This window comes from Polyodon spathula, chromosome 30 (genome assembly GCF_017654505.1).
Source record: "Polyodon spathula isolate WHYD16114869_AA chromosome 30, ASM1765450v1, whole genome shotgun sequence".
NCBI lineage: Eukaryota > Metazoa > Chordata > Actinopteri > Acipenseriformes > Polyodontidae > Polyodon > Polyodon spathula.
Window position 1 is genome coordinate 951,651 of NC_054563.1, and position 17,521 is coordinate 969,171.

General features: G+C 43.4%; 1 protein-coding gene across 1 annotated transcript in view; it reads right to left on the reverse strand.

Moving 5' to 3' along the window:
• LOC121302757 (phospholipid-transporting ATPase IB-like) overlaps positions 1-17,521 on the reverse strand; it is a 40,429-nt gene that overhangs the window by 11,966 nt on the left and 10,942 nt on the right. Inside the window, exons 7-8 of the mRNA XM_041232925.1 lie at positions 1,277-1,365; positions 718-822 (exon numbers count right to left, since the gene is read on the reverse strand). Coding sequence (XP_041088859.1) covers positions 718-822; positions 1,277-1,365 — 194 coding nt within the window. The remainder of the gene's footprint in view (positions 1-717; positions 823-1,276; positions 1,366-17,521) is intronic.

Below are 17,521 nucleotides of genomic sequence, written 5' to 3' on the forward strand. Positions count from 1 at the left end.
GCAAACACATCCCACATTTCTTTCTATTTGTACTCCAGTGAGTGTGGACGTGCTGCAGGCTGCAGTATCATGCAATAAAAAACACACTGCCTTGTGTGAGTATATAACTGTGAGTGTGCGCGAGAGTGTGTGTGTGTGAGTATATATCTCTGAGTGTGTGTGTGAGTGTGTGTGAGAGTGTGTGTGAGTGTGTTTGTGTGTGTGTGTGTATGTGTGTGTGTGAGTGTGTGTGTGTGTGTGTGAGTGTGTGTGAGAGTGTGTGTGAGTGTGTGTGTGTGTGTGTGTTTTTTGTGTGTGTGTGTGTGTGTGTGTGTGTGTGTGTGTGTGTGTGTGTGTGTGTGTGTGTGTGTGTGTGTGTGTGTGTGTGTGTGTGTGTGTGCGAGTGTGTGTTTGTGTGTGTGTGTGAGGATGTGTGTGTGTGTGACAGTGTGTTTTTTGTGTGTGTGTGTGTGTGTGTGTGTGTGTGTGTGTGTGTGTGTGTGTGTGTGTGTGTGTGTGTGAGTGTGTGTGTGTGTGTGTGTGTGTGTGTGTGTGTGTGTGTGTGTGTGTGTGTGTGTGTGAGTGAGAGTGTGTGTGTGTGTGTGTCTGTGTGTCTGTGAGTGTGTGTGTGTGCGTTTTTAACAGCACTGTTTATGAATTCTCCACAGCAAACCGCTTTAGTCAGAGACGTTGGGGGGACCTTTTTGGCTCGACGGCTCAGAGGGACTCTTCTCTTACCTCCTCCCGTTGGTGTCTCGGAGCACAGCGGTGCCAGGGTCCTGTGCCCTCGCCTCCAGCTCCTGCACCTCCTCCAGCAGGGACTTGCAGCAGGTGTGCCTGACCCTGGGGGAGAGAGAGGGGCGTACAGGGTTTCTAAACGTGGCTTCATACATCACAGTAGCATTGTCTCATACCTTTCCCACACACACTTTCCAAATACCACATTTTTTCAATTTTTGTCAGTTTTTCATGAAGTACTGCATATGGAAAACTGCAAAACGGTATGTAATTCAGTGTGTTAAAGTAACATTATTCAGCAGGTTTCATTAGACTTTCTGAAGCAAAATGTGTTCTAGATGGTGCTGCACAACCTTTGGCCATTAGCTGTAGCCCCAGGTTTGGACCATAAAACACTGTACTGCTGTAATTCTTTTCTTTCTTTCTTGGAAGATAGACAGCAATACACTGAATTGATCTGCACACAAAGACTTTGCAATATTTATTTATTATTATTATTATTATTATTATTATTATTATTATTATTATTATTATTATTATTATTATTTTCTGTACTCACGCTATCCAGGCCACTTCTTTGATCAGGCATAAAGTGGGCACCAAAATCAGGCCCAGCCAGAAACTCCAGCATCTCATCACCATCCCGGCCTGCAGGACAGGAAGTATAAGATCAACACATGTGAACAGCAGCACAAGTGAAGAAGTATAGTGACACGAAATACCTGAACACACACAACTGAACTGACTTACAGGAAATCTAGGGCTTCTGTTTTTCGGTTTTTATTCATTTCAATTTTTCTGTGCTTATTTTTTAGTGATTTTTAAGTAAACTGTTTGTTTTTGTTTTTTTTTTTTTTTTTTTGGGGGGGGGGGGGGGGGCGTTTTGCTTTTTATTTACTGTATGAAATTATTGTTTTTGGTTGCTTTCCAAAGGTAGATTTTGGACAGACTCGGGGCACTTCTTTGCACTGAAAGGGGCGAGGGAGTGGAATGGGTTACCTAGCCATTCAATCGAATCAGTTAATCAATCAATCAATCAATCAATCAAATTTACATTTAATAAAGCCCCCTACATACATGAGGAGCGTCTCAGGGCACTTTACAAAGTCAGCAAAGGAAAAAGCAAAAAACAAACACTTTAGTCTAAAAAATCTACAAAAAAAATAAAATAACAAAACCAGAAAAAAAAACAATATACTACAATAAGAATTTTAACTAAAAACCTGATCAAACTAAAATGTTTTTATAAGTGTTTTAAAAAGGGAAAGAGAGTGGAAGCTTCTAATGTATCTCGGTAGGGAGTTCCAAATTGGGATCCTTTAAAACTTGACTTCTCGTTCATAAATGTTCTTCTTTTCTTATGTCACGTTCCACAACTAAAATGGTCTATTTTGGGCACCAGATAAAACAGCTTGGAAGAGCAGTGCATTGAATAAACTCCTGTATTTTGGTAATCATCCGTTTGATTACTGTAGCCACCACTGTGTCTGCCATCTGGCTGATATGCATTTGCTTTTAGCCGCATTGCAGCTTCTGTTTTCCTCTTGCTTCTCTGTTGTTTCGTCCTGCTGCAGCACACGCTTATGCATGTCCAGGTGTTTCAGTGCTGATGGCTCTTCTATTTATCCGTGGATGCAGCTGGCAATTGGAACTCGGAATCTTTTCTGTAACGATAGCAGCAGCCTCAGCTCGGCCCCTGTTTATTTTCGGTCAGCGATTGGCAGAGACACACTGGAGCCTTTTTTTTGGAGGCGAGCCATCTCCTCCTCTAGCCCCCCTGCCGCGGGGCAGGTGTCCCGGGACGTATAAATCAGTCGTTCAGTGTTAAATCATTGCAAGGCCTGGCAGGGTGTCAGGGGTGTGGTAAACTGTTTATGGACCCCCAGGCTAGGCTACGCTCAATGAGCTCCCATACATGATGTCTTCAAGAAGCTCGTTTCTTATAGATTCTGAATGAACAGGGTGGCAGATAGGGATCTAATGATCTTAACAGATCTCAGTACAGGAACAAGGCTGAAGATCAGCTGCATTTCAATCACCCAGTCTCTCTAGGGTATTAAAACTGACCCCACTGTTTCCATGGAGCTCTGGAATATTAGGAGCCGGATTCACAAAGCTTTATCTCTTGTATATTTAAAGAATGGGTTTTTAAAACTGTGCAAATAGAGTTTAATATTCACAGACTGCTGTCGGTTTCTTTAACGACACTCTAGAAGAGACACAACTTTATTTCTTAAATTAGTTTTTAGAAAAACATTCTTTGAATAAAATGAAATGTTTGTGAATCAGGCTGTTTTTCTTTTGTAGTTTACAAAGCTAGAGTAAGTTCTCATACAACACAGTTAAAGAGAAAATGAAAATAACAGGGAGATGCCACTTACAAATGCTCCATGCAATGACAAAGCAGCCTGTCCTGAAATGAGGGCAATAGAACTTCACGGGCTGGTAAAGACACTGGTCAGGCAATGCAATTCTTATCAGTCAATGGGTAAAAGCATGTATTTCAGTTTCCCCCCTCAGGCAAATAAAGGATCCTGTTTCTAATGCACTTCATTCAGCACCTGACCCAGACGCTGAAGGAACCCTAACACAAAGCTCTCAGGAATATCACAGACACCTCAATGAAGGAACACACCAAATCCTATATACACACATTCCTGGGAGAATATGCAGAACAGGGTAGTATGTGCCTGCATAGAAATTCATTTAAACTGGTGCTCCCAGCTCATGCCAGTGGCATTCTTCGTAGACAGTATGGTGGAGTATTCAGCTGATTTGTGTGTGGTCCATCTAGTCTTTATTCTGGGACAACTAATGCTGCCACAACCCCTCCCCCAAGAAAAGCAACACCCACCATATTAAAACTACACAACGGAAACTGGTAACTGGCTACAAATGAGATCAAGAGAGCCTGGTTACAATGAGAAGATGTGCTTGGAAGGCGGCTAGCTTGGCGTGGAATCAACGGCCCGCTTGAAATCAAATCAGCGCTTGCTTTTTATAATATAGTCAGAGAGGATTCATTACAGTCAAATACCTGTAAGCTGGCACTGAAAGTACGTCTTCAATTGGGTTTTCTCTCCAGAAATACATCCTGAATCGTCCACTCTCCTCACACTGTGTCAGGATTGAAACCAGCTTTTCAAAAGATTATTCCGGATTTAGCTATATTTTAATAATTCATATACACAACACCGGCTCCACTTTCACTGTGCGTCTGAGCGAATCATTGAGTATACATGAGAACAGGTACAAAGAAAGTGTGCTAGGTATCGGTTTTACTACTGTGCTGTACAGCTGTAGCCAAAAGTCTTGCAACATCTAGAATTTTAGGATTGAGACATAATTAAAAAAAAAAAATATATATATATATATATATATATATATATATATATATATATATATGACTGCCAGAGATCAGTGATATAAAAGTCAAATATATGAATGTTTGTTTTGTGCAAAAGAAAAATCTTGCAAACGTTGGAATGAGATTTGTGTTTTGGTAGGATATTGTTTTGGCTCGTGCATTGACAGGATGTGATTATGAAGTGGTATTCCCACTGTTACTGTCTGCCGGGATTCGCAAAGAGCACCCGGGCCACGCAAGTTCATGAATGAGAGCAATCAGGAAGGGAAATTGATTTTCCAGTTGTGACTTGTAACCCTGAAGTAGATGCCTGCGTCCAAGAAGGTGGGGGTAGCAGTACAACTTGTCTGGGCAAAGTTCAACGAAACAGAAGAGAGCTGCAGACATGTGGGCTTGGGACACCCCTTACCCTACCATGGTATAAGCACAACAAATTGCAATACAACATGGTAAAGCTTGTTTGCCATTTTAATGTAATACAATCCAGCAGCCACCATAGCTAAAATGGAAAAAAGTTACCAGACTAATTCTCAGATTTGGGAAATTCAGTTAAAGTATGTTTAGACCCCCTCCCCCTATCCCACCTCCAGCATGGCAGTTAAAGAGCGTAGGTCAATTCCGATATGCAATCTACTGAGCCACCAGCCCACTCCCCAGCACCGTTAGGATTCTCATTAATATTCTCCACTCCAGGTAGCTGCTAGTGTTGCCCGCAGTGCCTGAGTGGATTGCTTCCACAGGGGATTCAGGCAGTCCTGCAGACAGGGATCTAGAAGCCCCTTGGTCCCTCCCATTAATCCCCCACATCTGTTATGTGTCCGGCACAGACCAACTGTGGGAATGAGCAAATGCTGTGCTGTCAGCGTGGGCAGACAGATGAGTAAACAGAGCGAGGGCCTGTCAGAAGGCTCAGCGATTTCAATCTCAGGAAGCACCTGCCTGCCGACTGTCCTGCAGAGACAGGGGCAGCAGTGAGGGGTGTGTGTGTGTGTGTGTGTGTGTGTGTGTGTGTGTGTGTGTGTGTGTTTTAGCTTCTGATTGGCAATGCCAGTCTGTTGGGTAGAACCAGATTCGCCCTCTCCCTGCTCCTCCAGCTGATCAGTTTCAATTTATTTATGTGGAAAAGCACTGTGCTTCCTTTTGGCTGCTGCTCAGAAAACCGTTATTAAATCTGTGCATTCTCCTTGAAGAGGGAAGTGTAAAGAGCACACTTCATTGCAACTGTACAGGACATACTGGGGTTTAAATGTAAAAACAAAATAATTGTAATTATTGGTTTGTATTTTTTTATTTTGTTACAACCCATTTGCAGCAACCTCTACTCACTGTATCTGTGCTGCTACTCGTTACTCATACTCGGAATTACTTTCCGGCAGCGATTCAATAAATCCATTCATTAAAGTGCGGATTTCAAAACAGGAAACGCTGTCCTTCCCTCACCTTTACAACGGAGCACCACCTCATGGCCATTCGCTTGAGCATTGTGTTTTACGAGCCGCCTGGAAGATTCTTTTCCTCTCCTCTAGGGGGCGCTTACATGTTCACTGCAGTACCTAGGCTGTGGCCCTACAGCTTTTCTTGTTTTGAAATCAACACGTTAATGACTCGATTTACTGAACGCCTGGGATGGGTCGATACTTTTACAAAACCTCTCGGGTACCTGAAAGCCTGGTCTTGCTGAAGAAGTTAGGCTGCGATATCTGCCCCAGTTTTTCAAAAAATAATAAAGACCTAGATTTCCTTCTCATAATTAGACTCTGTTGACTACAAACTAACTTGTTTTTGTATCTAATATGTATGTTCCGTTGGTGTCAGTGAGTTGGGTAATTAGTTCAGGTGTTAACAGTGCAAGCTATATAATTCTCTATACTCTATTATTATATTCCAAATTAGTATTAATATCATGCAGTACCCAAGGTCTCTGGCACACAAACAGCATGAGCTCATTTGAACTGAGGCACAACTGCTCAGGGAAGTTACTACTTGTTTATCTTTAACAAGGACATATATATACATGCATCTAATAGATATACATGAATCTAATAGATATACATGCATCTAATAGATATACATGAATCTAATAGATATACATGCATCTAATAGATATACATGAATCTAATAGATATACATGAATCTAATAGATATACATGAATCTAATAGATATACATATCTAATAGATATACATGAATCTAATAGATATACATGCATCTAATAGATATACATGAATCTAATAGATATACATGCATCTAATAGATATACATGAATCTAATAGATATACATGCATCTAATAGATATACATGAATCTAATAGATATACATGCATCTAATAGCTATACATGCATCTAATAGATATACATGCATCTAATAGATATACATGTCATCTAATAGATATACATGAATCTAACACATGCAGCATCATTCCCCAATATACATGCATCCAATTACAGCTGCTGCTAGAATTACAGCAAGTCACAGTCATTGTATCCTTTGTTTCTAAAATGCAGATGCCAATCACACAGAGCAGCATTATTTCAGAACCAGTCCCCAATCACACAGAGCAGCATCATTTCAGAACCAGTCCCCAATCACACAGAGCAGCATCATTTCAGAACCAGTCCCCAATCACACAGAGCAGCATCATTTCAGAACCAGTCCCCAATCACACAGAGCAGCATCATTTCAGAACCAGTCCCCAATCACACAGAGCAGCATCATTTCAGAACCAGTCCCCAATCACACAGAGCAGCATCATTTCAGAACCAGTCCCCAATCACACAGAGCAGCATCATTTCAGAACCAGTCCCCAATCACACAGAGCAGCATCATTTCAGAACCAGTCCCCAATCACACAGAGCAGCATCATTTCAGAACCAGTCCCCAATCACACAGAGCAGCATCATTTCAGAACCAGTCCCCAATCACACAGAGCAGCATCATTTCAGAACCAGTCCCCAATCACACAGAGCAGCATCATTTCAGAACCAGTCCCCAATCACACAGAGCAGCATCATTTCAGAACCAGTCCCCAATCACACAGAGCAGCATCATTTCAGAACCAGTCCCCAATCACACAGAGCAGCATCATTTCAGAACCAGTCCCCAATCACACAGAGCAGCATCATTTCAGAACCAGTCCCCAATCACACAGAGCAGCATCATTTCAGAACCAGTCCCCAATCACACAGAGCAGCATCATTTCAGAACCAGTCCCCATCATTTCAGCAGCATCATTTCAGAACCAGTCCCCAATCACACAGAGCAGCATCATTTCAGAACCAGTCTCCAATCACACAGAGCAGCATCATTTCAGAACCAGTCTCCAATCACACAGAGCAGCATCATTTCAGAACCAGTCCCAGGTCTTCACCACGCTTGTACCACACACTCCTAGCCTCCTCTTGATGTTTCAGATGGATCTGGCTATAATCCGACAGCCTCTCAGTTTTACACACGTGCGATTATGAGGCCCCTCTGACTGTGACTGCTCTGGCTAACCTCTTGCATGAAGTTAAGTAGTTAACACAGCATTAAAGAAAGCGGACCCTCTCATGTATACTCTACAATAAATGGATCAGTCGCTAACTAGATGACATAGAAGTTGAAAACGTTATCTGTTTTCAAACCCAGAGATAAACCTCATTTGGCTAATGTTGATTTTGGTTCTACACTACAATTTAATACAGCACCCAGTAAGTGCTCAAAAGCACATTCACTTACTGCGAAACAGCAACCACCATGTTAGCTAAATAATAAAAACGAAAATGTGCATAAGCACGTAATTAAACTGTCACGCCTGCAGTTCTACCCATGCAGTTACACCGCTACATTCCCTCAGATGCCCAGGTCAGAACTGTCAACTGAGGGAGATTTAAACAAACGAGGAGTGACATCTGTGGTGCTAACTTGTTTGCTATAAATAATCTGGGAACCCCTGCACAGGAAGTGAATTTGTAGTGTTGTGGCAGGATTGGTGGGTTTCAGTTACTAAACTACCTACAGTAAAAAATCTAATTAAATAAAAAAAAAGATCTATCCAATGAGCAAGTTGCTGTAGTAAGGGGAGTGCTAGGGTTTGGTTTTTTACCCTGGTTTACCAGTGCTTCTTTTGCCTAACATCCAGGGAGCCCCTACTCAAAGCTTTCGCAGTACACTGTACGATGACAGGGGAGGAAATCACAATCTCGGGCACATACATCTGCATAGACAGTTATAGAAAACATTACATTTATCCACAGGTCTGCCTAATGTAATTCGGCACGCTTGAGCCCCAACAGCGACTGGCAACAGCAGCGGATCTGCTATTGTTCTTGGAGTACAATGAGCAAAACAGGCCCTGAGGCCGTCCATAATGCACAAGTTTTTAAATCTGCATTGCACACAATACACAGGAAGACAACCCTCCCAGACCTGATCAATGAGGGCAGAACAATGCGAATATATAATAGGGAATATTCAAAATATAGATCAATGAGCGATTACAGTAACACAGCCACGGATTAGTACTAACCGCAGACTAGCTACCCACAGATGCCAGATCTCTGGAATGCACATGTGCACATTTCTGTACCGTTAGAGAGGTAGCAGCCATCTGGTGAGGCGCCAGAGGTGTCAGAATGTGGATTAATGATTTAAGAGCTCTGGACTTTGGAGGTTGTTGTTAGTTTTTACAAAGTTACAACTGTTTAAGGCTTTGAAGCCTAACTGGTCAATTGCTGTGGTATATCTGCCTCAATCGTCCCGTCAGCCAACTGCTGGTAACGTTGGCCACTGCTTCTGTTTCCAGAATTCTGTCTTGACCCTTGAGTCCCAGCCGTGAATAAGCGTCAGACCCAGAGTACTGCTGGCTACACAACGTAACTCCCTACAAAATCAGACTTTGCACCAGAGATCAGACACTGCCCACAGTATGTCATATCAGGGGCTCCTGAGATTGGGTTGAAACATTTGCTACTGATTTTAGGTTGCTTGAAAATGCATTTCGAAGTTCTGGATTTTAAGAAAATATGTATTAATATATTTACATCAGTATATTTATATTATCATCAGAGTAACGTGTACAGTATTGCATATGTATAGTGATCACTAGTTGTGCCGCCTTCCTGGTTTACAAATGAATAAAGAAGTGGATAAAAGCTGGCCCGTATTATCCAATTAATAACAGTTTAATGTATTAAACGGTACTGAGATTAAACCTTTTAGTCCTTGCGGTAATGCATTTCAACATCTAACCCTTTCTTATGTTTTATAATAATTCCAGGAGATCTAATGGTACAGCTGCACTTTAACCATTGATAAGTTCCTTGGTAACACTTAAAGAACTTCTCATCACCTCCAGCTATAAGGAACTTTAGCGTTTGATCTTAACAATTATAATGAAGCATCTCAATGCAGCAGACCAAACAGGCCAATGCAATGATCATCTATTATACATTAGCTATTGTAAAAATGACACAAAAACTTGCTAAAGAGTTGGCAGAGACTCTTTAATAAAATAAAAAGGCACGTATTTAAAGGATGGGTAAAATTAGTAGGCAACATATCAAGCATTAGTTTTGTGGTATGCAACCATTCCCCACATGAACTTTCCTCTAGGTATAGAACAAAGCAGCAACAACACTTATGACAAAACAACAACCTTCACAACCAAAGTTTCTGAGCATTTGCACAGAATGTTACACTGAAATGCATCAGCATTGAACACACACACTCGTCTAGCTTTCCTGCAGCACTGGACCGCACACCCATGACCTCAACAACTTCCATGTCAATAAGCTGCAACACATGTCTCACTGCCTGCCCTGAAAGAAAGAACAGTTGATGTCATGGGAATTAGACAGTTTTCCATTCTAGGACATTGCTAGCTGCTTTTGCTTGGCACTGGGACAGAGCGCGTGGGCCCCTGCCTGAGATACTGATGTTTGAAGCCCCTTTGTGAAAACCACCTTTCAGATTACCTGTGACCTCCAGGCAGCCCCGACGTCATTCCTAATTGAACACCTCGCTCCTGCGGCCGCCCAGGGTCAATTATTCCATCGACCTTGTGTAGCATGATAATTCGGAGCAAAGAGAAAGGGCTTTTAGAGGATTCATCTGCAGCTGAATGAAACATTAGCGCCTTTGTCACACTGGCAAGGCATATTGTTCCTGAGCGGGTCTAGCCAATTAGCATCTTCTTTTTTCCTTCTTCTTTTTCTTCTCCTATTTTTTTTTGCCAAGCTCTTGTCTGCTGGGGCCCCGGGACAGGAGTGAGATGCTAATTTCGATAGGACTGTGAAGGGAGCCAGGGATTCTTTCAGCGTTCGCTGTGCTGTAGCGCCAGGAGGGTTTAATGAAGCAAACAGCTTGGGTCCCAGCGACCCTGCAGCAGTAATTAAAGAGCCTGCTCCATTCTGCTATGCTAATGAGGTGAATGGCATTGTGGGACTGCTCTGTAGAAACTATTTCTTAACTAAAACATTTTTAGCTACAATCATCTTTGTTCAGAACAGATGCTGGCCCAGACAGTGTTGAAGGAGGCATCTCTTTTTCAGTTCAAGGTCTCTCGTTGCATGTGGGTTCGATTCAGTAACCTGGATAAATATTTAAACAAAGTTATATTAAAATGTGTGGAGGCATTTTCTGAATGTAATGGCCTGTAAACACCCAGAGGTACAGTCAGGTCAGAGGATATTATCAGGCTATTTAACTGCAGAATAAACCTCAGAATGTTGAGTTGGCGTGTTCTATGGGTCTCTTATTATCCTTTCCTTGTAGTTAAAAGTTATTTCTGTCTAATATGAAGGGGCTGCTTTTCAAACCCACAAGTACTGTAGTAGCACCTCCATCATATTTCCATGAATAGAAATGAATAAATATACTCCTGAGTACATGTACTGCAGAGGTAGTCCACTTAAAATGTATACACTCAGTGTCTTTATATTTTACAGACTGTGGCACAGCATGGGTCAGTGATAGCTGTAGGAAGCATTGGTTTAGTGCAGTTCTTGCTTTGCTCAAAGCATCACAAGGCACTTTCATAAATTTTCTTCTTGGCCATAATACTGATATGCAGTAATTTGTCTGAGTTGAGAAGAGTTTGTTAACATGTTTTGAAGGGAGCTTGGTTTATGGTTCCCCCACACCAATGGTGCGCAACTCTGGCCCTTGAGAACTATTCCATTTCGGGTTTTTGTTCCAATCAGATTCTAAATTAGCTAACTGACTCTTAGCAGGTTCAATAAACTCATTACAGACCTGGTTGGACCAAAGACCTGGACTGGACATCACTAGATCCTCTCCCCTCTCCCATGAAAGCAGACTGGTTTACAGAGACATCTCTGCAGTTGCTGCATCCCCAAGTAGCTACGAGGTCCCCTGGGTCTCGCTGCTTCGTTCTGAAGCAGACTTTAGCTGAACTGGTATCCTGATATCCACAAGTCTCCCCAGGGAAGGCATCTACACCCTCAGCCCCCCCTTCCACCTCCCCCCTGCCCCCAGCACCACAGAAAAGAAGCACTCTCAAGCAGGCATGACACCAGAGATAGGAGGGATCTTAACGCACTCGGCATTACTTTAAGCATCCTGTCAGGACTCTGCTAAACCCAAAGGTGCAGAGGGGCTGCAGGATTAGGAAAGATAGACTGGGGAACGTCTGCAATAAGACGCTTCACATTCTTTCAGCACATGGAAAAGGCAGATTAGGATTCAACTTACCTCCCCCCCGCCCGCCCGGCGATCTGAAAGTCTTTTTTATATCACGTTACACCTACTTTATCTACTATTGTAAATGCAGCGTTATTAGTTTAATCTGGCTGTTTTTTTTTTTACCCCTGACTGCTTTATAAGAGGCAGATTAAACCGGATCTGCACACTATCCACAGGCCTCCACAGGCACCCCCGGGTCTCCACAGGCACCCCCGGCTCTCCACAGGCACCCCCTGCTCTCCACAGGCACCCCCGGGTCTCCACAGGCACCACCAGCTCTCCACAGGCACCTCTGGCTCTATACAGGCACCCCTGGCTCTCCACAGGCACCCACGGCTCTATACAGGCACCCCCGGCTCTACACAGGCACCCCCGGCTCTCCACAGGCACCCCTGGCTCTATACAGGCACCCCAGGCTCTCCACAGGCACCCCTGGCTCTCCACAGGCACCCCCGGGTGTTGCTTACAGCAGATATTTGTGTTTGCGGGGTTATCTTTAAACATAAACATACCAGGATTGAAATGTACCGGTACACACCGATGTCAACAAATCACAAACAAAGGACTACTTTTTTTTTTTTTTTGGACTAGCAAGCTACAGTATTACAAATGCTGCAAACTGTTGACATATTTTTGCAAGCCATCCACAAAAAAAAAAAAAAATTGCAAAACAGTCCCAAGTGAAGAGCTGTGAGTGTAAACACATGAAGGAGCCTGACAGCTCAGCACTTCACAGCCAGGCTTTGAAACTGGAGATGCACTGCTCCTATGGGCACAGGATCTGCACCCAACACTACAAATTCATTTGTTGCAGTTCCCACATATAATGAGACACTTGTATCTGCCACTCAACACAGGTAGATTAACTGCAGCCAGGTACACTGTAGTTACTGTTTACTGGTGTTAACTATGTGCACTGTAAGGTAGCACACAATTGTGTGGTTAGGATTGAACGCCATGCATTTAATAAAGTTATCGCTTCACATGGGTCAGTTAGGATATCATCAGGAATAAACCCATGCACAGACTGGAACCCTCAGCCCTGTGGCTCACTGAGCCCCGTCAATCAGTGCTTTTCAGGTGGAACTTCTCTTTACAGCTGGGAAGCGTACACATCAGCAGATGAGCTTTTTAACACCCTCAGCTAATTACAACACACACGATCCCTCTATGCTGTGAATCTCAATTCGACGCTCAAGATCTCTCCTCCTGTCCCAATGTTGGTTATTTTAAAATGCTGTTTAGCCCAAACTCTCCGGAGTCCCGAGAGAAAACAAAAGTGCACTCTCTTCAATTCAGGAGTGCTTTAAACAGACAGGGTCTGGAGTCTGGAGCGTGGATTGTGTTGCAAAGTGCATGATCCCCTCCTCCAGGCCCAGTTTTTATAGGTCACAATTGGCTGGAGCATTCACCATGGCAACCTCGGAGCTGGATTAAGAGCACCCTCCTGGATTAGGAACCCATCAGACTGTTTCTTAAGAGCTTGAGTGCTTACGTTCATGGATGAGTTGCCTCTGCAGATTAGTCCAGCGTTAGAACAATGCAAAGAGAATGTTGCCCTGGAGGCTGGCTGCACCACACCTGTGCAGCATTCAGCAGCAGAGCCTCTGCACCTCAGCAGGTAACAGGCAGGTAACCTGGCTGCTTTCAGTGTATTTGAATGAGCACAGCCAATACAAACAAAAGCATGTCTCAGCTACACAATGTCAGCGTGTTGTTTGAGCTCCTTTAAAGGTATGGAGACAGCAAGTTTCAGTTCTTCCTGAAGTTTCATCCAAGACCATGGAGTAAGAAAACTGGATGCCTTGTTTAAAGCTGAAAGCCTGAGGGGTTCAGAAGTGCTTCTAACATTGATGGAGCAGACATGCAATCCAGCCCCCTATCAAGTCTTCTGTAATCTTAAATAATGTAGACACAACACAGCAAAGCAAACAGACCAGTGCTTCCATATGCTTCTGTCAAAGTGGGATCTCAGTGTGAGTATTAGACAAGCCTCTGTAAGCACAATCATGGAAAGACAGTCACTCTACACTAGCTTTATATGCAAGATGCTGATGGCTGTCATGGGTCTCTGTTGTTAGGTCATCTATGGGTGTTCATGCAGAGTACAGGTGGAGTGCCAGAGTAATGGTGCCATGTGTTCTGGCAGGAGATGATGAGGAGGGTGGGCAGTTGGCACTGGTGTAAATTGCTCTCTAGATGAATAGCTTGTAGTAATAACAGGAACGATGATGGTAATACATCAGAAATACAACAACGTCATAATAATAATAATAATAATAATAATAATAATAATAATAATAATAATAATAATAATGCACATTAAAATACTTGAAAAAGAAACACAATTGAGATTGCAGTAAGTTGTATATATAAATGTATAACAATAAAATAATTTTGTTGAAAATATCAGTTCAACTATACTATTATTGTCCATGTCTGCTAACAGCTGGAGATGTACCAGGCTTCAAAATCAGACAACTACTACTACTGCTACCATGAAAAAAAACCCAAGACCTACGAGTGCACCTGTACAATTACTGCTAATATATGATAACAATAAAACTGCTGGACATATAGGGCTGTTCAGTAACTCTGATCTACAGATTTTACAAGTAAAACCTTTATTTTACAACAGAGTTGCTGGAGGTCAGGGTGGTGACCTTTTATCAAAACAAGACCTGTTTTGTAATGGGACAGCCCATCTCTAGTGTGTCCAATAGGAATGCATGGGTGGGGTCATGTATTTCTTTACAGTCTTTTGTATCGTTTCCAAGTCACGTCTGGTGTGGCTTGACATTCGGCGACTTCGCTCGCATCGCTCTGTCCAGTGTGGGTTTACCACGTCTAATCACCCTGTATATACTGCAGCATCCCATGTCCTAATTACTCTACTGCATTGCTCACTGTCACCTACTGATAGGACCCATTCAATAACTTAAAGGAGGTCCCGAGCCAGTTTTGTCACAGTTAGGACAAGCGGTGCTCCAGATAGAAGCAAAACTGTAAAGTTGTTATATTTGCGTCCACCTCCACCTAGCAGGGGAATAATAAGCAGTTTTTGCCTGAAAATAAACAAATCGGACTAATAATTGCTCTGTATAAAATAGCCAAATATAGTACGCCATCGAGCCTTCAGCATTTGTTCTAATCATATCTGTATCTTTTTCCTAAAAAAAAAAAAGAAATCCATCTACATTGCCTGCAGCCTCCTCCTCTGAGAGAGATGGCAAGAGAGAGAGAGCAAGAGAGAGAGCGAGAGAGCGTGAGGGAGTTTACATACGGCTGCCCCTGCATTCTTGCCAGAGACCAGCAGAAAGGAGAGCAACAGCAGCTGCCAGCCAGGGTTTATTTACACACATTCCTGACACAAATTGAATTAATGAGAGTAATTGAACTCAGTCTGTGTTGTCCACCAGCCCACTGACGGCAGCAGCTCCCGTCTCTCTCTCTCTCTCTCTCTCTCTCTCTCTCTCTCTCTCTCTCTCCTCACAACTGCTCCAGCCAGCCAGTCAGACACAGTGCAGCAATTAGAGCCTGCCTGTCAGACAGCACTGTGTCCATCAATCCAGGGAGAGTGGGACCTGACGACTGGAGAAGGCTTAGAGGTCCCTGCTTGGGGATGGCCCGAGGAGATTCACCCTCCCTGGGCGTTCATTTGGGCACCTTCCAGACAATGTTTAACAATGAGTCCCCACAAGACTGGCCTTGTCCATTAGCTGTTAAACCGGGACAGTAACAGACCCCTCCCCCCCCCATCCCCCGCTGTAGAGCGTCGTTGTATCTCAGTTGGACTGTATATACAGTTATCTATAAATAAGCAATAAAAACAAGCAGCAAGGCATTCCCTGGGAAAGTGGTGCACGTCTCAGGGGAGGGGTGCTCTTGAACCCCTGCTCCTGGAGCCCCACGGCCTCTGCTCATCTGGTTTGGCGCGGGGGGTTATCAATCCTTTCAGCACCGGATTGTCTGTCAGCAGCAACCAGTGGGAGAGCGGAGGGCTCTGGCGAATCTGGAACGGGCTGCAGCTTGTCATCTCCTGCTCAGTGCTGCCCTCACCCCGTGCAGGGGAGCTCCAGTCACCTGCCCGATCCATTCCTGGGGACGCCACCAAGGAACGCTCACCTGCTGCTGTTTCTACTGCGTGGGGTGAAACTTCTGAGCACAAGGTGTGAGCGGCATACAACTGGAAATGGAATGAAATCCCGATTGTTTGTCAGGCTTGAAGATACAGGCACTGAATAAAGGTCTTACATGTTTCATCTCATGGGTTTTTAAATAAAGCCAGTCTGCGTTCCCCTTCTTACAGCTACATTACTTACACACAATTTAAAGCTTTCAAGCTTTGCAATGATGGGGGAAAGTCCAGAGAACTTTGCCAATATATTTTCAAAGCCTAGGTCTGATTCCTATCTTGTAGCTCTTTCTTTTCTCTTTCTTTTTAAATGAAAGCAAGCCTGGCTTAAGAAAAGCTTTCATTATATTTGAAAAACTTTTGATAAGTGTGTAAAGTCTGTAAAATCGGAACGAGCAGCCAGTGAAGAAGCAGCCGGTGATAGAGGCGGTGATTAACACAGGCCTGGGAGAAGTGGCAGGAGCTTGTCGAGAAGGGTTTTGATTGCCTGCCAGAGGCATTAAAACCATCACGCCAAGGCACCAAGGCCTTCTGACATCATCTGCTTGAGTCTGCCACAGCCCATTCATCTTACTGCCTGGGAACCGAGGTGCACATGAAGTCATGGGTTTTGTTATTCTCGTCTGCTTTATGTATTATAAATGCTATGAAATATAACTGGGGGAAAAAGAGTCAGGCTTTATCAAGGAAGAAAGCCATGTTGATTAGCAAATGAACTGCTGCGATGGGTACAATTCAAATACAAAGGCAACACACAACGGCACTGTGTGCACCTTTCCTCAACTGTATCAGGCACTCATATTCTCATCCTTGACCTGAGAGAAGCGAACACCCAGAACCGGATAACCCCAGGCTGTTCTTTCTGACATCCCAGAATCCTCTCTCACAATAAGTCGAGCGTGACGGAATGTTATGACAAACCCGAGCAAATGTGGAAAAAACAAGCGAGCACACCTGAAAACGAAAATGTAAAACTCAACACAGCGGAAAGAAACGCTAGAGAGAACAAGCAAATCAATCTTCAATAATAAAAAAGAACAAGAAAGAAGTGGCAGAGAGTGAGCTCATACAAGGCGTGCTGGTAACCCTCACACCGCCAGACCTGCCCAGTTTGAATCCCATTCCGGACGTGCCATTTTACCATTGCAGTAAACTGAAAGATCTTTCAATGTTTCGCGCTCCAGTGTTGTCAGGTATGCTAACCTCATCTTCAGGACCCAGTGGCATCCCCCCAAAGCTAGGAACAAAACGCTATTAAAGAACAGCCAGCCCTGGAAACAGCACTAATGCTATTGAAATCTGATAAGCCCTCTCGAAATCCGGGCGTAACACACACACCAGTTCTTAGGGGAAAGATTAGGAATAAGAATGAGGGAAGAGTCTCTACTTAAAGTCTTAGAGTCTAAACATTAAGACAATTCAGAATATTTTGTAGTATCTTCAACCACTTAAAGGAGTGATGATCTACTGTGTTGCCTATTAGTGACAAGCAAACCACATAAAAATCTGGAAACTGTTATAATAAGGAATGTTTTTTAAATATGTTTTTTTGAAAAGTGTTTACATTCTCTTGGGTCGCTAAAACAGCTGTAAAAGGTTTCGTGGTTTCGTGAACTGATA